General features: G+C 44.9%; 1 protein-coding gene across 2 annotated transcripts in view; it reads left to right on the top strand.

Annotated features, from left to right (window-relative positions):
• GPD2 (glycerol-3-phosphate dehydrogenase 2) overlaps positions 1–20,626 on the top strand; it is a 1,314,993-nt gene that overhangs the window by 221,414 nt on the left and 1,072,953 nt on the right. For both annotated transcript variants that reach the window (XM_086956671.1, XM_086956673.1), the window contains exon 2: positions 16,555–16,662. In XM_086956671.1, coding sequence (XP_086812797.1) covers positions 16,561–16,662 — 102 coding nt within the window. In that variant the 5' untranslated portion in view covers positions 16,555–16,560. The remainder of the gene's footprint in view (positions 1–16,554; positions 16,663–20,626) is intronic.

Below are 20,626 nucleotides of genomic sequence, written 5' to 3'. Positions count from 1 at the left end.
CGAGTTCCAAGGTGTCCCAGGGCCATTTTACTGGACCAGGCCCAAATCCGAAGAGCCGACCGCCATTTTAAGAGTCCTGTGGAAGCCGCCCATCGCTGCACCGCAAGAGTGGGAGCAACTCAACTACATGGTGAGCGAGACGCTGTAGCCGTAAGAGCGGGCGCTAAACAGCTGAATGGCGGAAAAGGCACAGTGTAGCAAAAGCGGGCGGAATGGCGACTGAAACGATAAAGGGGCGCCCCACTACAGCAGACAAGCCTCCGCCATGTGCTTCAAAACTGCATATGTATCTCGTGATATCAAGGTTGGGCAACCAGTACACAACAAGCAGTTACGAGTCCCATTTACACCGGCGCCATTTTGGGCGCGGCCGGGCAGGTCCAGGATCTACTGAAGCATAACAAATGAGGCTGACGTCTCTGAAGCAGTTGACGAACAGCAGGACATAGCAAATAAACATGAACTCTCTAAAGCTGTTAACTCACTGCAGAACAAAACAAGTGAACCTGAAACCTCTGGAATAATTGTCGCTGAAAAGAACAACACACAAAACTCTGTAGAGCCTGAAGAAAAAAAAACAGAAGGGCACTGTAGTTTCAGACACACTTAACACTAATGACTAAACAAAGATATCGTCTGTTTATGAAGCAGTTATCATCTTGACAGAATTGACAAAGAAGTGTACAGACACCAATGCTATTAAGAAACACAAGGAAATCCTAACGCATCAGCATTCTCGGAAGAGGTTGACACAGATAATATCTTAAGGAACAAAGAAAGACCTGTTCACTCTTGACACCCCAGGTGCTGTGTATGTTGCACTATAGTGCTGCATCGAGAAAACGGACAACCCTATTGATGTGGATTTTTCATTATTGCTTATTGTAAAGAAATGGCGACTCCCCCCTTTAGCAGATTAGCTAAATGTTTGCGTAATTTAGGCATAAAAGTTATATTATTGTTGTTGTTATCGTTATAGTTCTGGTTAATTTCAAAAAATGGTTAAATATATTTACAGTTTTTGTTGCGTTAGTTATATTTAAATGTTAATAAAGTTTTAAAATCTAACTTTGTTGGAGTGCTATATATGTTTAAAAAATCGGGTGAATGGGGCCTTGAATCGGGTTATTGTCATGTGTGGGCTTTGCAAGTGTACTGCTACAAGATCGGACATTTCAAACTCAAATGCACGTTCTTTTTCTTACCTTTCCGAAGCATGGAGCGCAATAGCAGGCAGAGAAAGGGTGATGCACATGTTGAACACTGCCTGGCCTGCAAATTGCTGGCAGTGCCCCCCCGCCCGCTCCTGAAAGAGGGCACGCACACACACCGCCGCCCCAAGTACTTCACAAATCTTTAAAAGACCATGCGCTTGTTCATGAGGCTTAAATGGTTTATCACCCCTTCTAGAACCCCTGCATCGACCCTCTGACGTTTCCTGGAAGAATTAGCACGTAACACAATACCAAGCCCTGTCAGCTGAAACCCCCGAGAAATCATGGGGCATATTATCAAGGGGGTTTATTTCCGCTTTTTTGGCTTTAAAAGCCAAAAAAAAAAGAGATAAAATTATCTCCCTATTACCAAGCTGTCGCTAACACCAGTTAGTGACAGCTAAAAGGAGATAGCGACCATCTTGGGCCCCGCTTTGCATATCAGTGATATTTATCACTAATGACATGCAAAGTGGGCGTGCCAAGATTTTAGCGACTGGAAACAGTCCCTAACCATCGCTATCTCCTATTACCAACTTTTGGAAATATTCGCGCTAAGCGCGAATATCTCCAAAACCTAACACCTGCCCTGAGCAGTTTTAGCCATGTTATCCAATGGGAAGTGGATAACATGGCTAAAAGCATTTGCTGGATAATGCATGAATATCGCTGACTTTTCAACGATATTCATGCATTGCGGCCGTTTTTTATCGCATTTGCGATAAACCTTGCTAATAGCAAGGTTTATGTGCTATAAAATTTGCCGAAGTGCGGCGATAATTTTTGTCTCTAAACAAGTTAGAGACAAAAATTACCGCTAGTTGTTGGTAATATGCCCCCGGGTTTTTCCTTGCAGGAATCGGGAAGCGAAAGACTAGCACTGAAATCAGTAGTCTCACGCCTGAATCGGGAGGGTTGGCATGTCTGCATACTCTACAGCTGGAGCCATAAACTACATCCGCAGGGCTAGGTGATAGCCTAGGTCCGGCCTGGACAATCGGACACAGAGGAAGAGGAGTGTCAGAGGGTGCGGTAGTGAATAGGGTGAAAGGGAGGTGTCGGGCGGGAGCAGCGCAGATGGGGGGGAAGTATATGTCCCATGCATGAGAGAGAGAGCGGGGGTGACCAGTGCGTGGGGGAGATGCTTGCGAGGGTGGGGAGCCATGCTGAGGATCGGCGGCGTGCAGAGAGTGGCCCTGGTCAAGGCATCTAAAATGGCTGCCGTGCACTACAAAATTGTGGCATTGGACAAAAACGCAAGATGGCGCAGACAATGTTTATCAATAAGGATTCATTTATAACAAAATATTTACTTGCAGTGACAAAATGGTGGTCAACACTTCCTGATTTCCATCGAATCGAACGTTAACAAACGTCACGCAGCAAAAAAAAAAAAAAAGCTCACGCACAGAGCAGTTTTTAGCCATGTTATCCAATGGAAGGTGGATAACATGGCTAAGAGCATTTGCTGGATAATGCATGAATATCGCTGACTTTTCAGCGATATTCATGCATTGTGGCCGATGTGCGGCGATAATTTTTGTCTCTAAACAATTAAAACGAAGCACAAAATGGCGAATTCCTGTTTCGCTACCAGTTTGCGGCCCAGTTCGCGGCCCGTGAAGCGCTTCTACCGTGAAAAATCATTTTTTTTTATTTTCCCCACGGGACCCTTTAATAACCCCAACAACATTCCTAGGGGGTCAAGAGGGGTATACCTTGCCCCCTTTCAATAAATTCCCCCTTCGTTTTTCACCTCTTCTTCTCTCTCGATCCTACCGAGAGATAAGATGGCGGCCGCTCCGGACTGTTTAGAATGTTGACAGACACCGGAGAGCTTTCTGCGCGCAAAGTTCCGTTTCGCGAAAAAGTAAGCGGACCGGATCGCTGCCCGGAGCGCTGTTACAGATATATATCTTGTTTTGAACGTTAATTTCTCAAAAACTACTGGAGCACATATATAGAGACCTAGCAAAGGCACATCGGGCTAACAGTCCCTACAATTTTGCCAAGTTTCGTGCAAATCCATTCAGCCGTTCGAGCTAAAAGTGAGTCCAACCGCCCTATGGAAAAATGAATGGGAAAAACGTGTTTTGGGACCCCCCTTTTTTCTCAGCCCCCCCTTGACGAAACCCCACCAAATTTTCAGGGGCTGCTCAGAAACAAAATGTGCCATTTTCCTGAAAATTTCAGCCGATTCCGTCCTCAAACGCCAAAGTTATTAGACATAGAATTTTCAAAAATCCCATAGGGAATTAATCCTAACTATATATACCTACTGGCGATAGCCAGTAGGTAATATATATATTACTTCAGCAATTTTCTTCAAACAAGAAGACGCCGTACACCACTTCAATATTAGCTTCAGTTTGTTTATTTCCTGTAGGTTCTTCCCCACCTACGCATTTCGGACATCAACTGTCCCTGGTCACGGTTAACAAACACTAGTCTTTTCTTTGTGTTAGTTATTTATACTGTAAGCTCCACCTAGCATATTATGATGCATTATGGGCTCAGTAGGCAATGCTTTCTTTCAAGCTTATCTTCGCATTGGGGAGCCGGTGTTCAGCGTTTTACGTTTTTTTAGGGAGTTAATCACCACTTACAATTATTCAGCAACTGTCATATGCATGAGAGACACTGGTGTTTAGTACATCAGTCATTTTTCCAGACAGATAAAATTTGATTGGGCTTATGCTGTAGCACAGCGCCTACATGCCTTGGTATGATTATTGGCTGAGTGCCTGTATTTGTTTAACCCCTTCTGTCGTAATTGCCGTTCTCACAGTTGCCCATTGCTCCGATAACAAATATTAAAAACGATTATCTTGTTCACATGTCTACTGATATTTCCTTTGTCATACTTTGTACACTGTTTTAACTTCAGGTCATACTAAGTCGAAGTCTATACGTAAAGATTGGCTCAGTCAAATGTTACAAATTACTCTCATAGTGATTCCATGGACTATCCCCATAGTTCTTTGAAAGGCATCATGCTTTAAGAAGTCTTAAAGATGTACATGCATCTCTTCATCCCCGTTAAGTCCCATCGGGGTCCTGGTTTTGAATTTGATTATTAGTTTTGATTCAAGGCGTCTTAGTCTGCTGACACGGTCTCCACCTCTCTTATTCTCATTTACTATTGCAATGCCTGCATATTTAATATCCTTCCAGGTTTTGCCAGGATGATTCTTCAGATGTTTCGCATTGGCATAGCTATAGTCACTGTTCTGGATTGATCTTATATGCTCCAGTATTCCTTTTTTTTTTTTGAGGGGGCAGGTTGTGGAGCCAATGTATTTCATACCACAGAAACATTGTAGTTGATAAACGACAAATTTTGACTCGCAAGTTATTTTATCTTTGATTTCAAAGTTGCATCCTTTGGAGTCCTTAATGCATTTCAGATTTTGGCCGATCTTGCAAGCCTTACACGATTGGCATTTCGAGAAACCATATTGGCGTTTATCTAGACATGTCACTGGTTTGGTTTTTCTGAAGTGACTATTGACCAATGTGTCTTGTATTGACGGTGCTTTCCAAAATACTATTAGTGGTCTGTCCCCTATCAGAGGTCCAATTTCTGTGTCTTTTTTCAATACACTCCAGTAATTGGTTAGAATCTGCCGTATCTTGAAACTTTCTTTAGAATATGTAAGGATTAGTTGCGGTTTGTCTTCATCTGGTTTTGTTTCTTTGATCTTCGGTATGAGCGTTTCTGCTCTTGTTTTTGTTCTAGCTCTCTGTTCACCTTGTATAACATCAGAGTGTTTTTATCCCCGGGTGATAAACCGATCTTTGGTTTCTTTTGAATTTGTTTTCCATCTCTTCAGCTTCCGAGCAGTTTAGTTTCATACGCAAAAATTCACCGTATGGAATACTTTGTTTCAATGGGACTGGGTGAAAACTTGTGCCGTATAAGACGCTGTTTGTAGACGTCTTCTTTCTAAAAACTGTTGTCTCTAGTTTGTTATTCTTTACATAGACCTTCGTGTCTAAGAAGTCTATTTCTGTTTTTTGAATGTTGTAGGTAAATTGAAGTCCTACTTCATTTTCGTTCAAAATGTCAATGTACTTTATCAGCTTTTGTTTAGGACCCTTCCAGAGGAGGAACAGGTCGTCGATGAACCTGAGCCATAATACCACATCCGCGGTATATTGATCATTCTCCTCTCTCAAAGCTATGTTTTTCTCCCACCAACCCATGGTGAGGTTGGCATAGCTTGGAGAGAAGGACACACCCATTGCACAGCCGCATATTTGTGCATATATATTCTTATTGAAAAGAAACACATTATTAGTTAGACAAAAGGTTATTATGTCTATTAGCATATTGGTGTGTCTCAGTTCGGAAATTGGTCTTTGTTTCAGGAAGTATTATATATCTATATATCTATATATCTATATCTATATCTATATCTATATCTATATCTATATATATATATATATATATATATATATCTCAACTCTAGTTTCCTTCCAGTCCCTGGATACCGACACAAGGACTCTGGTTTCAATTTAAAAGACTCATTTATTTTCTCTGGTAACGCCTTTCACTTGTCTCCGCAGGCTTTCTCACACAATGAGGCCGCTGCCATACCTTCATTTTAAAATTACTAACTCCCGATCACGTAGTCCGCTACTTCCATTGCAATGGAAGACAGACTCTTTCACTTTTCATGATTTCAAATACCATACAAGTGTTATTGTATTGGTCTTTTTTCAATCATCTTAAATTAATTGTTTACACTTTTGATTCTTTGCAAGACTTGTTCACTAAATACCGATAATTTGGAGTCTTTCATTTCCTGTACATGCAGTATGCAGTCAATGAAAAAAGTAATTTATTTTGGCTCGAATTCCATTAAAGCTGGAGATTTAGGCAAAAGCCTTATTCATCCTACAGCTTTCAATCAAACATACACATCATGTAAATAATTAAAATGTGCATTCAAGTTATCAAAAAGAGTTTCCAATGATAAAAACATAAAAGTACACATTAAAATCATATGCATTTCATATGTTTCCAAAACTAAAAACCTCTAATAAGCTTTCTTCGGTGGGTCAACAAGGATGAAGTGCAAGTGCATTGTAGACAAGCATCTTCATTTTCATATCATCTACATGGGTATTGAATAAATAAATACACAATGTTGACTTTACGGTCCTTATGTCAGAAGTGGTGTAAGTTAAAGTGCAAGTGCTTCTTTCAATCTCTACTCTGAAGTGCATAGTCAGGCTTGTAGTCAATACAGTACATACGGTGATAAAGTGCAAGTGCTTATCCAGCAATTGATCCATTATTTATCACCAATTTGGCAATATTGAACCCCTGGACAATATGAACAAATGCTAGTGCATTTTAAAATATATCTTGACCTTCTCTAATAGTCTCCAATGACCCCGCCTTTAAATAAATAGGTAATTTATATTTACACCCTTTACACTCTGACTCTAAATGCTAAAATCGTACAATTTCTTTTGATTATTTCGCAACTTCCTTTCAACACTTCTAACCCATTTATCAATCTCATTATGGATTTAGGAGCTTGTTGTTAAAATGAGCCGTCTACTCTGGATACTACTAGTGGCCTAGGCACATGCAAGTCCTCGTCTGCATTCAAACTCAACGGGATTCTGGTGTTAAATAGCATTATGTATTTTGATTCCAACTGTCACAATTTTCTCTCTATTTCTCACTTGATGGCCGAGGGAGCGTGAGCTTGCCGCCCAGCGCTAGCCCCGCCGCTTATCCTGACTTGGGGAGTGCTAAGACCCCCAAATTGGCCCCTGGCGCTGCGGAGAGGTGGAGATCGCTGCCCCGGAGGATCGGTGTGGCTGGGCACCCCCCTGGGTGCCCTGGGGACCCTGCTGCAACTCCCGGACTGAGGCGGGCCCGCTGCTCACAATGGCGCTACCCGCGACGTAGACAAAGCGCCGGAGCTTCATGGAGCCCCGACCGGTCTGCCTGGTATACCTGGTATACCGTAGGTGAGACCGCTCTACTGCGGAGGCTGGGGGTGTGCAAGTGCCCCCCGCTGACCCGGACTGCCTGGACTGCGCTGAGGTGGCAGCCCGCGTCTGACTCAGTTTGAGTGGCCCCTGGAGGAGGAATCGACCCGCGGCCGCCCGGCAGTATTTCTAAGCCGGAGAGCGAGTGGGACCTGATACCGTCCCCTGCACATCTACCCCCACTGGTTGCGGGGGCATCGGATAGCGGCCAGTTTATCGGCGGCGAGCTGAGTGAGTGTAGCAGGGTTTCCGTTCTCCCACAGAACTGTGCACAGAGATCTAGAACCTGGGTGAGTTAGGGTGACCCAAAACTCACCTTAGTATCATAAATCTCCTTACCAAGCTAGCTACAGTGTCTCATTGGTACTAACAACTTCCCAATGACTTAGACAATCCAGAACATGAACTTAGGGTACCTCAGGTATCGTGGAACACATGAACACTCTTTCGTTATATAATCATTACAAACCAAAACTGGGAGTCAAAGAACACACGTGCAAGTTTGAAATGTTTATTTTTCAATGCAAGGTTCTCAAACGCAGTATCTTATATAATATCAACATACATATTATAAAAATCAGAGTCAGCAGCATAGTCACTAATCCATAGTAAGCAAAAGGTGATAGCATGTTATAATGCAAAAATCTATAGAAATCTGTATCACCTATATTTCGCGCACCCTATTTAGCATATTATATTATATCTAAGAAGGTCTCATTCGGGTTTTTAGCAGGGCGGCCCATACCTCTATTGGTCAGTAGGAGCAGATCACATCAACAGCTACCAGCTCTCTGCATGCGAAGCATCAAGTGCCTTGATTCATTCCCTGTAACTCTATCTTAAACCCGCGTAGAGCCCAATGTTGGCAGCAACATTATTTGTGTTATGTCTAATGTGGTGCGAGGATCAGGCCTTCAGCAACCTTGTGTTAGGTTATTCTTAGAGGGTGCAGTTCTCAGTGTGCAGACAGTTGTACCAAGTGTACCAAGCACGACTGATATCAGAGCAATAACATATTATTCTCAAATAAATCACATCTTTCGTCTAGGTTGAAAGCTACAATAACAATTGGGTGTTGTGTGCAAACTGAAGCCGAAGGAAAATATGGTGTTTAAACATTTAATAAACTCATGCTAACTTAACACAATATATAGAAACGCAGTAACCATATGACAGGAGGGGCAGTGCGGAGCGGTGCGGAGAGCTGTGTGCCGCCCCCCTTTGATTCTTCGCTTCTCCCTTCCTGGCGATGGCCTGCTGGCATTGGGAGACACATTGAGGCTCAATCAGGCGACAAGAGATTACCCTGGAGACGCTGGGGAATTGAAGGTCACTGGAGAGCAGATACTGAAGTCTTTGCCCTGTTGCTTCCTTTAGAGGGACACTGCTGTGGAAGGAAATGCAGAGTGGATCCTGGCCCTACAAGCAGTCCTGGCTGTGCCCCTGATTGGTCTCTCTGAGGCGGGCTGCGATTGCGGTGGGTGCTCGTGGTAAAGCCCCCCACCCCCTGATAATAGCGTATGATGCCTACGGGATGCCGAGTTGAAGGACTGAGGCTACTGGTGGCCACAGAATTGAAAGACTGGGACTATTAGCGGGACTCGAATGGTGAGAGAACCTGGTGCCCGACTTGCGACGACGGGGGGCAAAATCCTTGATAGGACACTGCGCTGGAGAGCACATTTCCTTCCCTAACTTGCAGTGATCATTGCCTCCTCAATTGCACACTCCTTACGCTACAGCACAGGGTCTTGGTGGGAAGCACGCTGTGCACGATTGGACGGTGTTGTGCGGGATCAGTGAAGATTATTACTGCTGCAAGGATCTGGTGCGTAACTGCTGCACTTGGCTGCTCATTACCCCCATAGGACTGAGCGCAATAAACTACCAATCCAAAGCCTGAAGAGGGAACCCAACTCCTGAACTGGGCCGTGCCTGCGGACATTGAATATGGGGAAACCCAGAAAAACACAAGGAGGGACCTCCTTGGACGATGCAGAGCCGGATTTGGAGCGGGTACCACGAGACCCGGAAACTATCCCTCCTGGATCACTCCAGCACCACCAGGTCTATCAGATCCTGCAGGCTATAACAGACACTAGAACGGCTCTTCAGCAGGATATTGCGCAAATGTCGACGAGTTTGGGGCTCTTGAAAGCCGACCATGCCAAATTGACAGGGTGCGACATACGGAGCTTATGTTGGAGGACGTGGGGCCTGCACAACATAAGCTGGACGCTCGGATGGTGGATGTCATGGCCCGCCTACAGACCAGAGAAGAGGGCTGACGATGCGGAGGGCCGCAATAGGAGGAACAACGTCCGAGTGGTGGGCCTGCCGGCACGAATCGAGAGGACCGATATGGTATCCTATCTAGAGCGCTGGTTCCGGGAGGTGGTCGCGCCGGAAGGCCTGTCACAATTCTACACGCTGGAAAGGGCCCATAGGGTGCCGGCGCGCCCGCTGGGTCCTGGACGCCCACCTCGGCCGGTGGTGGCACGTCTCCTTCATTACAGGGACAGGGATTACTCCTCCATAAGGCCCGGACCACTGGCCCCTACACTGTGGACAATAGCAATGTTACGCTATTTCCGGATTACACACTTGAGGTACAACAGGCCAGGGCCTCCTTTTTGGCAGTCAAGCGGGCGCTACGCGACGAAGGCTTGCAATATGCTTTGATGTTCCCAGCCCGGTTGCGGATCGCCTTGGATGGCAAAACACACTTCTGCAACAATCCTGAAGATGCCTGGACATGGCTGGAGGATTATAGAGCTGGCAGGGGGGGGGGGCTGGACTACCGGCTCGGCGGCCAGCACTGGAACAGCGACTTTGCCGGTCTCGACGAAACCGGAGGCGCCGCTGGGTGCTGGGGGCCCTTCACTGTCCCAGACGGAGACTGAGCGATTGGCAGCGTTGCAAGCAGTGGCGACCATTCCTGGGGCGGAGACATCTTCTCCGGTGCCGACCACGGGATCCGAAAAGGAGGCTGATGAGACTGAGACTGAACTGTCGTAATCCGGCAGCCAGATTCTTCCTAAGGTGACGCCAGGCACCGCAGATGACATGGTGGATGCTTCATGACGACGAGCCAAGCTCTGGGACTTCTACTATGGTTGCTGTTGATATGTATGACTTGAACTCTCAGCGGCGGGTGGCTGAGATCTGGGGTGCCTGGGGCTCTGGGGGCCTGGGGGGGCCGCCTGGCCGGCGGTAGGTCTTTACACTATTGATAGGGGAGCGCTACCGTCTTCATCGCTAGGGGGTTGGTGCTGGAGACGTTGGCTGACTGTTGTTTGCTAGGCTCTCACCGACCCTTCCGGATGGATCACATTTAGTACGCCTTGACACGTTGTGAGGGCGCTTATAGGGATTAGTTTGGATGGGATTCACTATGTTAGTGCCTGTTCTGGGGAGGGAGGGATGTTTTTGGGGTGGGTTCAGAGTAGTTGGGAATGAGGGGGGGAATTAGCTTGGGGATAATACTCACTGGCGTATCTTGGAGGGAGTGGCTATTTGTTGTGCTTTATCGTATTGCCAATGGGGCCATTACCTGATGTAAAAAGTGTGACTTGGAATGTGCGGGGTTTACATTCTATGCAGCGATAACATAAAATTCACTCCTATTTAGTACGCAGGGGCGGGCAGATAGTTTTCCTACAGGTTACACACCTAACTAAAACCGAAGGGTTGGCATTGCAACGCAGATGGCGAGGGCAGCTTTATTATTCTACTTACTCGGTCTTTGCGAGGGGGGCGCTGATTTGGATCAGGACTGGGGTTCCTTTCCAGATGACTGACAAGATGGTAGATCCTGAGGGCCGTTATGTGGTGGTTATGAGACGCCTTCATGGGCTGCGATGTGACCCTCTGCAGTGTTTACACCCCTAACGTAGAGCAGGCAACCTTTTTTGCTCGCTTGTCTGAAACACTGGCTATCTATTTCACGAATCCTGTAATGAGGGGGGAGATTTTAACTCCATAGCTGATGTAGTTATGGATAGATCCCACCCCCCGCTACCTGACGCCCCAGTTCATTAATTATCAAAGGTTAGATCACAATGGCAGGATAGCTGGGGGTTTATAGATATATGGCGGACACAGCACCCTGGCGAGTGCGATTACTCCTACTTCTCGGCCTTACACAAGCTGCATGTGAGACTTGATACGGTTTTGTGTAGCGCTGCCCTGGCTGCTATGGTGGTTAATAGCGAATACCTGTCGCGCACTATCTCTGATCACAACCCGCTATTGGTGGCTTTTTGCTGGGTCCTAGAGCGACCGGCTGTACCGTCCTGGCTGTTGCACCCAGAGATGTTGGAAGATCCAGTCTTCCGTGCTGAGCTGGAAACGGGAATAGAGCCTTACTTTATTGAAAACGAGGGTACAGCTACGACAACTGCCCTGGAGTAGGATGCTTTTAAAGTGGTGACCCGGGGCATGTGTATCAATAATTGGGTAGGGGTACGGAAGACACTGTTGCAGGAAATTGAATCAGCAGAAGCCACGCTTAGGGAAGCAGAGCGTAGCTACCCAACTGACTCGGACGCGCAAGACCTAATGTTGAGATCAAAAGAGGCTGTGGCGGTGATCGTGGAGCACTTGAGGAGCTTTGATCACAGGGCTTATCTAGCTCGGGCGCATGCTGAGAGATATAAAGTGGGTACTCTACTGGCATGGTTGGCTAAACCACTCCCTAGGAGTGCTCCTGTTCTGGCTTTAACCTCCCCGGCGGGACGAACAGAATACACTCAGCAGTGGATCAATGCCCTTTTTCGCAATTATTATACTATACAGATCCATATGACAGCCAATTGCAGGCCGGCGAGGCTGGCATCCAAGCTTTTTTAGAAGATTTGGAACTTCCTGCCCTGGATAAAGAGCGAGCTGATCTCCTTGGCCAGGACATTACATTATCTGAGATTAGAAGTACTATCAAGCACATGGCGCGAAACAAAACTCCAGGAATTGATGGTTTGCCCATAGAGTTTTATGCGACCTATGTGGATAATCTGGCCCCTAGATTATTACTTTGTTTTAAAGAGGCCAAGGAGCTAGGGATACTACCGGTTTCGACTAGAGAAGCTGTCATCATGCCTCTACTTAAACCCGGGAAGCAACCCCACTGACCCCTCTCCGTATTGTCCCCTATCTATGCTCACCACTGATTATAAGATTTTGAGTCGTGTGTTGGCCACTCGACTCCTCCCGCATATGGTACATTTGGTCCATCCAGATGAGGCCGGCTTCATTCCTACCCGCAACACTGCGGGCAGCGTACGCCGATTGGTGCGAGTATTGGGTGAGGACCATGCTGGGGATCTAATGGCAGCGATCCTATCTGTGGATATTGCGAAAGCGTTCGATAGTCTAGAATGGCCTTACTTATTTTCTGTTATGAGAGCCTTTGGGCTGGGGGAGGGCTACGTCCGCTGGACTGAAATATTATACTCCTCGGCGTGCGCCAGGGTGAGAGTGGGGGCGGTCGTCTCCTCTCCCTACCCAGTGAGACTTGGCACGCGACAGGGATGTCCGCTCTCCCCACTGCTGTTCGCGCTGGCCATAGAACCATTGGCTATCAGAGCTAGACTGGGGAGGGATTTTCAAGGATTACAACTTTGTAGTCGAAAGCATTTTATTTCATTATATGCGGATGACCTTTTGATGTTCCCGAAGGACGCGGGAGAGGGCTTGGAGGGATGCAGGACGTTGCTCTGCAGATTTGGGGAGATTTCTGGGTTCAGAATCAATTGGGCGAAGACTTGTGTTTTCCAAGTCGATCAGACGAGCGTTCCTCCTGTGGCTGCGCGAGACATTGCATGGGAACCCCGCTGCCTCCCTTATTTAGGGACACATATTTATCATACCCAGGAGGACCTACTAGACGGTAACCTTGGCCGGGCAATGCGAAGCCTTAAAGCTAATATGCAGTTTTGGGGAACCTTGCCTTTATCAGTGGCGGGTCGAGTGGCGCTGTTGAAGATGGTGGCACTTCCCCAGTTACTTTATTATTTTCGGACGCTACCAATATGGATACCCGCTTCCTTATTTTGACGGCTCCGTTCTATGGTGGATTTATTTGCGGGAATGGGAGGAGGAGGGTGGCACTTGATACACTGCTACGCCCGAGGGCGGAGGGAGGCCTGGCGGTCCCTGACTTCGAGCTATATTATCTAGCCGCACAGTTTCAGGGGCTTACCCAGGCGGTGGCGCTGGAATTCAGAGGCCCTGAAAGAGACTATGAGCCGGATGTTCCTAAACATGTGCTAGCGGTTTTCATACTTCAGCAAAAATTGCATGGGAACTCGCTGTCCATTGAGGAGCGCACTTTGAGGCTTTGCTGGAAACGTTACCATCATTGGGTCAGAATGCAACGCCCTTATGCCCCGGAGATACCGTTAGGAATGTGTACCGCCTTACCGCATGGAGGGGACTGGCTGACCCTCGCTGAATGGGAGTCTCTTGGTCTGCAGGTAGTGGGCGACTTATATGAAGATGAAACTTTGCTACCCTATGGGGAGCTGCAGGAGAGATTCGGGCTCCCACGAGGACACTATATGATTCATACTGCCTTGGTAGCTGCCATACAAAAATACTGGGGCGGAGGACTGGCGGAGCCACCGGTGAGCGCAGCATGTCAGTGTGTAGTAATGGCGGCGGGCACCTATAAAGCTGTCACCTGCTTATACAAACGTATGCTTGGGGAGGGATCACTGCCGTTGCAGAAGTTGCACGACCTATGGACAACGGACATTGATAGTCATACCGGACCTGGCCTGGTCGCAGATAGTCAAAAGAGCATGGAAGTGCACTAGAAATGCCAGATTTCAATTCATTCAATTTTACATATTGCATAGGGCCTACCTCACCCCAGCAAAGATCAACCAATACTTTCACCTGGACTCAGCAAACTGCCCCCGTTGTTGACTGGTGGGCGCGGGCTTTTACATATGCTATGGGACTGTCCACAATTGGGGACATATTGGGCTGACGTAATGGCGTTAATGTGTGATATCACAGAGCGACAGGTTATTCTGGATAAGAGTACCTGTCTATTACACTAGTTCCCCCATACGAACAAGACTAAAATAACAAGTAAATTCTTAGATTTGGGACTGGTTCTGGCTAAAAGAGAAATCACGCTCCATTGGAAAGATGCGGGAGGGCCAAGTTTTGCTAGATGGAAGGCTGTGCTGCTTACGTGGACAGGGAGTGAGTGTGTAATTTGCCTGCAACAGGCGCAGAGATCCCGAAATGCGAAGGCACTAGAAGCAGCCCGAGCGTGGGAGGCCCTAGTTCTTGAATTGAAGGCTGTAGATGAGCACCCTGGCTCGGAGCTGAGCGAGCATGCAGGAGGTGGGACTTTGCGGCTGCGTGCGCCACTATAGGAGATGGAATAGATGAATGTGCCCCCTTTCCCAATGTAGTCATGCTCTACTATAGAGGTATAAATATGGTACCCTGTATGGTTAGGTTGCTCCAACTGATTACAGAGATATGTTATGCTGTGATACGCCGGTGGGGGAGGGTGGACTGTGGGAGGGAACGGGAGGGTAAAGTAGTTGATATCACACGCTATAGCTCTACAGCACATATGTACCTATATTGCAAACGGATTCTTATTATTATTCTAGAGGTGTCGATGCGGGTGCTGACTAGCAGTTGATTTATGTTTATCCTGGCCCTTATATTGGCTGTACTGTTGCATGACATATGCTTTTTTCAATCTTTGCAATGACACTGTGGAGCCTGTCTGAATGTAAACAACTATTGGGTTAGTTAGTTGTGGTTGAAAATCAATAAACAAATGTAAAAAAAAAATAACTGTTTTCCTTTTCAAAATTCTTACTTGATGTCAAAGCTAGATCTTTCAAATCTTTAATCACAGCATCAGAAAAAAAATCAATCAAATCTTTTGGCACATTTGGTACAAATGTGGATGATGGTTTAAAGTTTGTCTTTACGCCTCTGTAAATATCCAGTCCCAAGACCTCTGCTGTTTCTATTGATGTCCCTTGTGGCTGCAGGCCTTCACATTCTATTTCAAGTTAATGAAGTTCATGTAGGGTATGCAAATCTCCTAATTCCAAATGTAATGTTACCTACGGGATATCCTGTATGTTTTCAGATTGGTTTCTTTGGAAAAAGAACCTTAATTTCAGTTTTCTCACTCTCTTGAAAAAGTCAACGCGGCTCTGGCTATAATCAAAATTTGGTTCTCTTGCAGGGGGTCTATAAAGAGGTTGAATAGGGCAGGAGACAGCATTGACCCTTGGGGGACTCCTTGTGAGACTGGCATTGCGTTGGATGTTGATTTGTTTAGTTTGATTAGTTGTGAGCGTTGGTTTAATGAAAGAAGCAAACCATTGAAGTGCTGTTCCATTGATGCCTGCACCCTGTGAGAGGGTGTTTAGGAGGATGTTGTGGTTGACAGTATCAAAGGCAGTCGAGAGGTCCAAGAGGATTAGGAGGCAGGCCTGGCCATCATCCAGAGTTCTATGTATGTCATCTATGTTGTTCAGTATTGCAGTCTATGTACTGCAGCCTTTCCTGATCCCAGATTGGAAGGTGTCGTGCAAGTTGTATTTTTCAATATGGTTGTTGAGTAGTGCAAGCACACATATTTCAATGGTTTTGGCAAGTATAGGGAGGTTGGTTTGTGGTTTGTAGTTGAGATTGGTTACTGTAGTTGAGATCGTTCTGGTCATAGTCTGGTTTTTAGATGAGGTAGTTTGAGGGGAGCCGGCATGCAGATGCTTGATAGGTAGGCGGTGATGATTTTGGTTCATATAGGAGAGAAGATGTGATTGAGATTTTAAGTCAATATAAAAATAAATATAATAAAGCCATACTTTAAACCACCTTCATCATTGAGGAATAAGGACCATTTTGGGTGGATGCGAACAATGTGTCCAGGTGTGAGCAATCGCTCAAAGTGAAGGGAGCCAGAGGGAAAGTGGGCTGACCCATTGCCTGAAGCTCTGTACTGTGGTGGACAAAAGCAAAATGTGAAGCACAGTTTAATGATCAGTGGCTGAAGCTGGCTAACCAAAAGCCACTCTGTATGTATATTATGAATGCATTTTTTGAAAAAACAATAGTCTAGGTAGACGCCTGACCTAAAAAATTTATGTGTAGAACTTAATGCTAGAAAATCTGTATAATTTTGACCCTATTTGAAACAAATTCTTAACTGTTCATTAGAATGTACTAATTTATCATTCTTCTACTTCAATGTACCATTACGTTTCCTTTCAATGTATGTTGTTTGTAAATTCATGTCCCAAAAAAATCATGGTATATCGATTCTCTTTTACTTCTGTTCCAGTGAAATATGGCATTTCGAAGGATGATGAAGGGGACCATTCTTATTGGAGGAGGTGCTCTTGCAACTGTGGTCGGCCTTTCCCAACTTGCAGATTATAGGAAGAAACGGGTAGGTCCTGGTTTACATTGTTGTTGTTTTTTTTGTTTTTCTTTAGACGTTACTTTTTATTAACTTTTCAAACCTGCACATACTCATCATTTGAAGGCTCGTGGCCAAGCAATAACCTTGACACAAAGTTTATTCAACCAGCAGAGGTCCTGAACCCCCGAAGATATCCACTGGTCCGTGTTATCCTCATAGCAGCAGTCGCTGCCATTCATTGTGGTCTACCATTTGATGGGTCTATATTCTTAGCAAGTATTTCACCCCATGTCACTAGATCCGCCACGACCCTGTCATACCTTCGGATGAGTTTAAAATGTTGTTCATCCGCCAGTGCCCACTCTAGTAAGTCCGGTTTCCAAGCTGCTACAGTTGGAGCTCTAATCCCTTCTAGTTTATTGAGACACTCCTCCGTGCAAGCACCACACCAAGCGCCAGCATACATACTTGCATTTTAAGGCGGTTTTGGCGCAGAACCACCCCCCGCAATTAGTTTAGTGGATCCCTCTACTGCCAACCTCACAATGTGCCAGTTCTCCACCAGCGGTGGACATGTTCACGTCGTATACTTAAAATCAGCAGAAGGAAGCCTACAACTGTTGCTGGTCTGGCAGGGTAGATCTTAGTCAGCTTGGCCTGCGTTGGCTATGTCCCATGTAAATACTGGAATTGTATTTATTTATATCTGGCATTAGGGGTACCTGCTTAACCTGCTCGCAAGCTCTCCTCCACTCAGACGCAGTTAGCACATCTGGCTAATCTTCCCCATCGTTTTGTAGCTCAGTAGTGGTGTCCACCCTTATCCAGCCCGAAGCCGCATACAGGGGTGTTATCAAGTTCTAGGTACCTCTTCAACCCCAGCAACTGCCTCACAAAAGCTTGTAGTTTATCGGCGAAGGAGCGACAAATCCCGCCCAGCACCACGCTAATCTGGCATAGTAAACGAACTGCCAAGGACCCAACCTGAACTGCTTTTGTGACTGCGTGAAGGAGATTAATCTGTTATTTAGGTCAGTGGTTCCCAAACTTTTGACTCCTGAGGACCCCCACTGAATCACTACTGGAGGCCGGGGACCCCCAAGCAATTTTTACAATTTAAATTTCAGAAACTTGCATTACTAAAGCTTTTATTATTTTAGCCTGAAAAATATGCAAAAATAAAAACATTTTAATGGTAAGGATGGTACTGCATTTCGGCGACTAACTTTTCAATGTTTGGTTTTATTTCGGAAAGTTGAATCCTTAGATCAGATTCTACATTTTGCAAGCAATTTCTGTTCTTATTTTTAAGGTACATAAGATTTGAGAAAGCCATCCCACATAAATATGTGGTGGGGAAAGGAAGTAAAACCTTAAGTGCCTTGTAGGATTATTCAGGATAATCTGTTCGTACTTGCAGCCAAAAATTTGTCAGACTCAGAGACTTTTCCTTGAATTGAAGTTTAAGTGCATTATCTGTAGAGATTTCAATCAAACCGTTTTCTTCAGATGCTGTCAGCCCCATTATATTGTCAATATCTACATTAAAAGGATCTTTAATCCAGTTTTAATCCAGTTTTGGCTTTCATCCGGAAGTGGAAAGTATGTTCGGAAACTACACCGCATATGTTGGAGATGCTGAGTAAAAATTTCTAAGACTTTGTTCGATAATTCATCATCAGCAGATTCCAAGAAGGTCTTCAGGTTTTGAAAAGAATCAAAATTTCTTTGTGTTAAGCGACTAGCCCATAAATCTAACTTTCTTATCATTGCCTCAATCTTGTCTTCAACATTAAAAATTGTGATACCTACTCCTTGCATACTCAAATTGAGTGCATTTAAATGGGTGAAGATGTCTGCCATATATGCCAGCATAGCTAACCAAGTATGGTCACGTAAGCGCTCATCAAGTGCAAATGGATATTCCAGTTCAGTGACAAACTCTGATTTCATCTCTTAATTCAAAAAGCCGAGACAAAACTCAACCACGTGACAGCCATCGGACTTCTGTATGCTGCAAAAGCTGATGATGATCACTATCCATGGACTGACAAAGCTGTTCAAAATGCCTTGAATTTAGTGACCTAGCTTTGATAAAATTTAAAATTTTGACTGACTCATTCAAGACCTTTTTTAATTCCTCTGGTCTCTTCTTGGTGGCTAATGCTTCTCGATGAATGCAACAATGATGCTATTCAACTGAAGGGTTAATTTCTCTTATTCGTGCTGCAAGTCCAGTTAGTCTCCCAGACATGGCACGCGCCCCATCTGTGCTGATTCCTATGCATTTGGACCACTGAATTCCATTTGATGTCAGAAAGTCATTGAAACTGCTGAAGACCTCTTCAGCAGTGGTATGTATCAAATAGTGGCAGAACAGTAAATCTTCACAAATGTTCCCCTCAAAATCGTATCTAACGTAACACAGGAGCTGAGATTTATTTGCTATGTCCAGACTTTCATCTACTTGTAGGCTATAATGCAGACTTTTACAAATTCTTTCGATCAACTGTTCCTTCATATTGGCTGAAATTTTCTCAATTCGCTTTTTTACAGTGTTAGATAATGGTACCACATTTAAATTTGTTGCTGCTTTTTCTCCAACCATTTCTGTCACCATGGCTTTAGCAGCAGGTACTATTAGTTCTTCAGCAATTGTATGCATTTCTCCAGCTTTTGCTATGAGCATGGACACTTCATATGAAGCTTTCAGAGCATTTTCATAAACAGATCCTTTTGCTGTTTTCTTAATTATTTTTCTACTTTTTAGGAGCTCTTGCACTTTAATCTTGATGAATTCTGTGGATTTAGTTGCATGCTCTTTATGCTTAGTTTCCAAGTGTCTTTGTAATTTTGAAGGTTTCATGTCCTCCTTTGACAAAATGTCATAGCATAGCACGCATTGTGGTTGCTGTTCATGTTCTGAACCTGAACATGTGAAACCCAATGATAAATATTCACATTTACATATTACATTTACATTTACAAACCCAATGATAAATATTCACCATCGTACTGGCGAAACTTCCTTTTCTTTTCACTTAACTCCCTTTGTTTTAAGCATGATGGCCCATCATTGATGTCTTCAGTGGATTTTTGCTTAAGGTTGAGCCAGCGATCCATCGTCGTTATGTTTTTTAGGATACCCACAGCTGACAAGTCTATTGAATCACATTCGGTTATGTGGGATAATTTTCAAGCAAATCTATTTGGTAAAGCACGTATTTAGACCTTCACTACTTTACCTACTACAGGCTGCCCTCCTCAGATGTTTCCAGACTACATATGCTTTAACGTTGAGAGATAAAGCAGCGCCTGTAAGAAGATTTTAACACTGTATGAGCACTGCTTTCAAGGAAAAGACAGAGGACACTAGCAAATCATATGCATGAATATGGCAATTTTAGTATTGCGGCTTCAAGATAATTCCATTTGCCCAGTTTAATTAAACATAGCTCATTCACTGTGGAAGCAGTCCATTGTTGATTGCACAAGGAAGTTCGCACAATAGTATGGGAAAATATGAGCAGGGTTGGAGTTGAGCGAGAACACTTCAGAAAGCCATTTTGTGTGCTACACACTGGCCGTAACTGTGTTGAGGTTGAGATTAAATTCAAACCAGGATGTTTCCTATGTGGCTTGCTGGCAGCTATGGCACATGGTATGAGCAGATGATGTGACACTGAGAATAGTTAAATTAAATCACACAAATACATGTCAAGATTTTAGAAGAGGAAAGTGGGTTATTTAAAAAAAAACTTGGGAGAAAGCATTTCCTCCATTTACATCTATTGAAAAGGAGGCAATTTCAGGTGGGAGACGGCCTGAATCAGGTCTATTGAAATGTATGACTGCAGTGGTGTAGTTAGCAGTACAAGGCTTCTGGTCTCAACCATAACAAACACAAGGAGATGATGGACGGAGTGCTGAAACATTTTGGACTCCCCCCTACCAGTCACAGATCTGGGTTGAATCCATCATCGTTCTTTAG

This window comes from Lissotriton vulgaris, chromosome 2_1 (genome assembly GCF_964263255.1).
Source record: "Lissotriton vulgaris chromosome 2_1, aLisVul1.2, whole genome shotgun sequence".
NCBI classification, from domain to species: domain Eukaryota; kingdom Metazoa; phylum Chordata; class Amphibia; order Caudata; family Salamandridae; genus Lissotriton; species Lissotriton vulgaris.
Note: the sequence above shows the minus strand (reverse complement) of the source record. Positions and strands in the feature narration are given on the sequence as shown.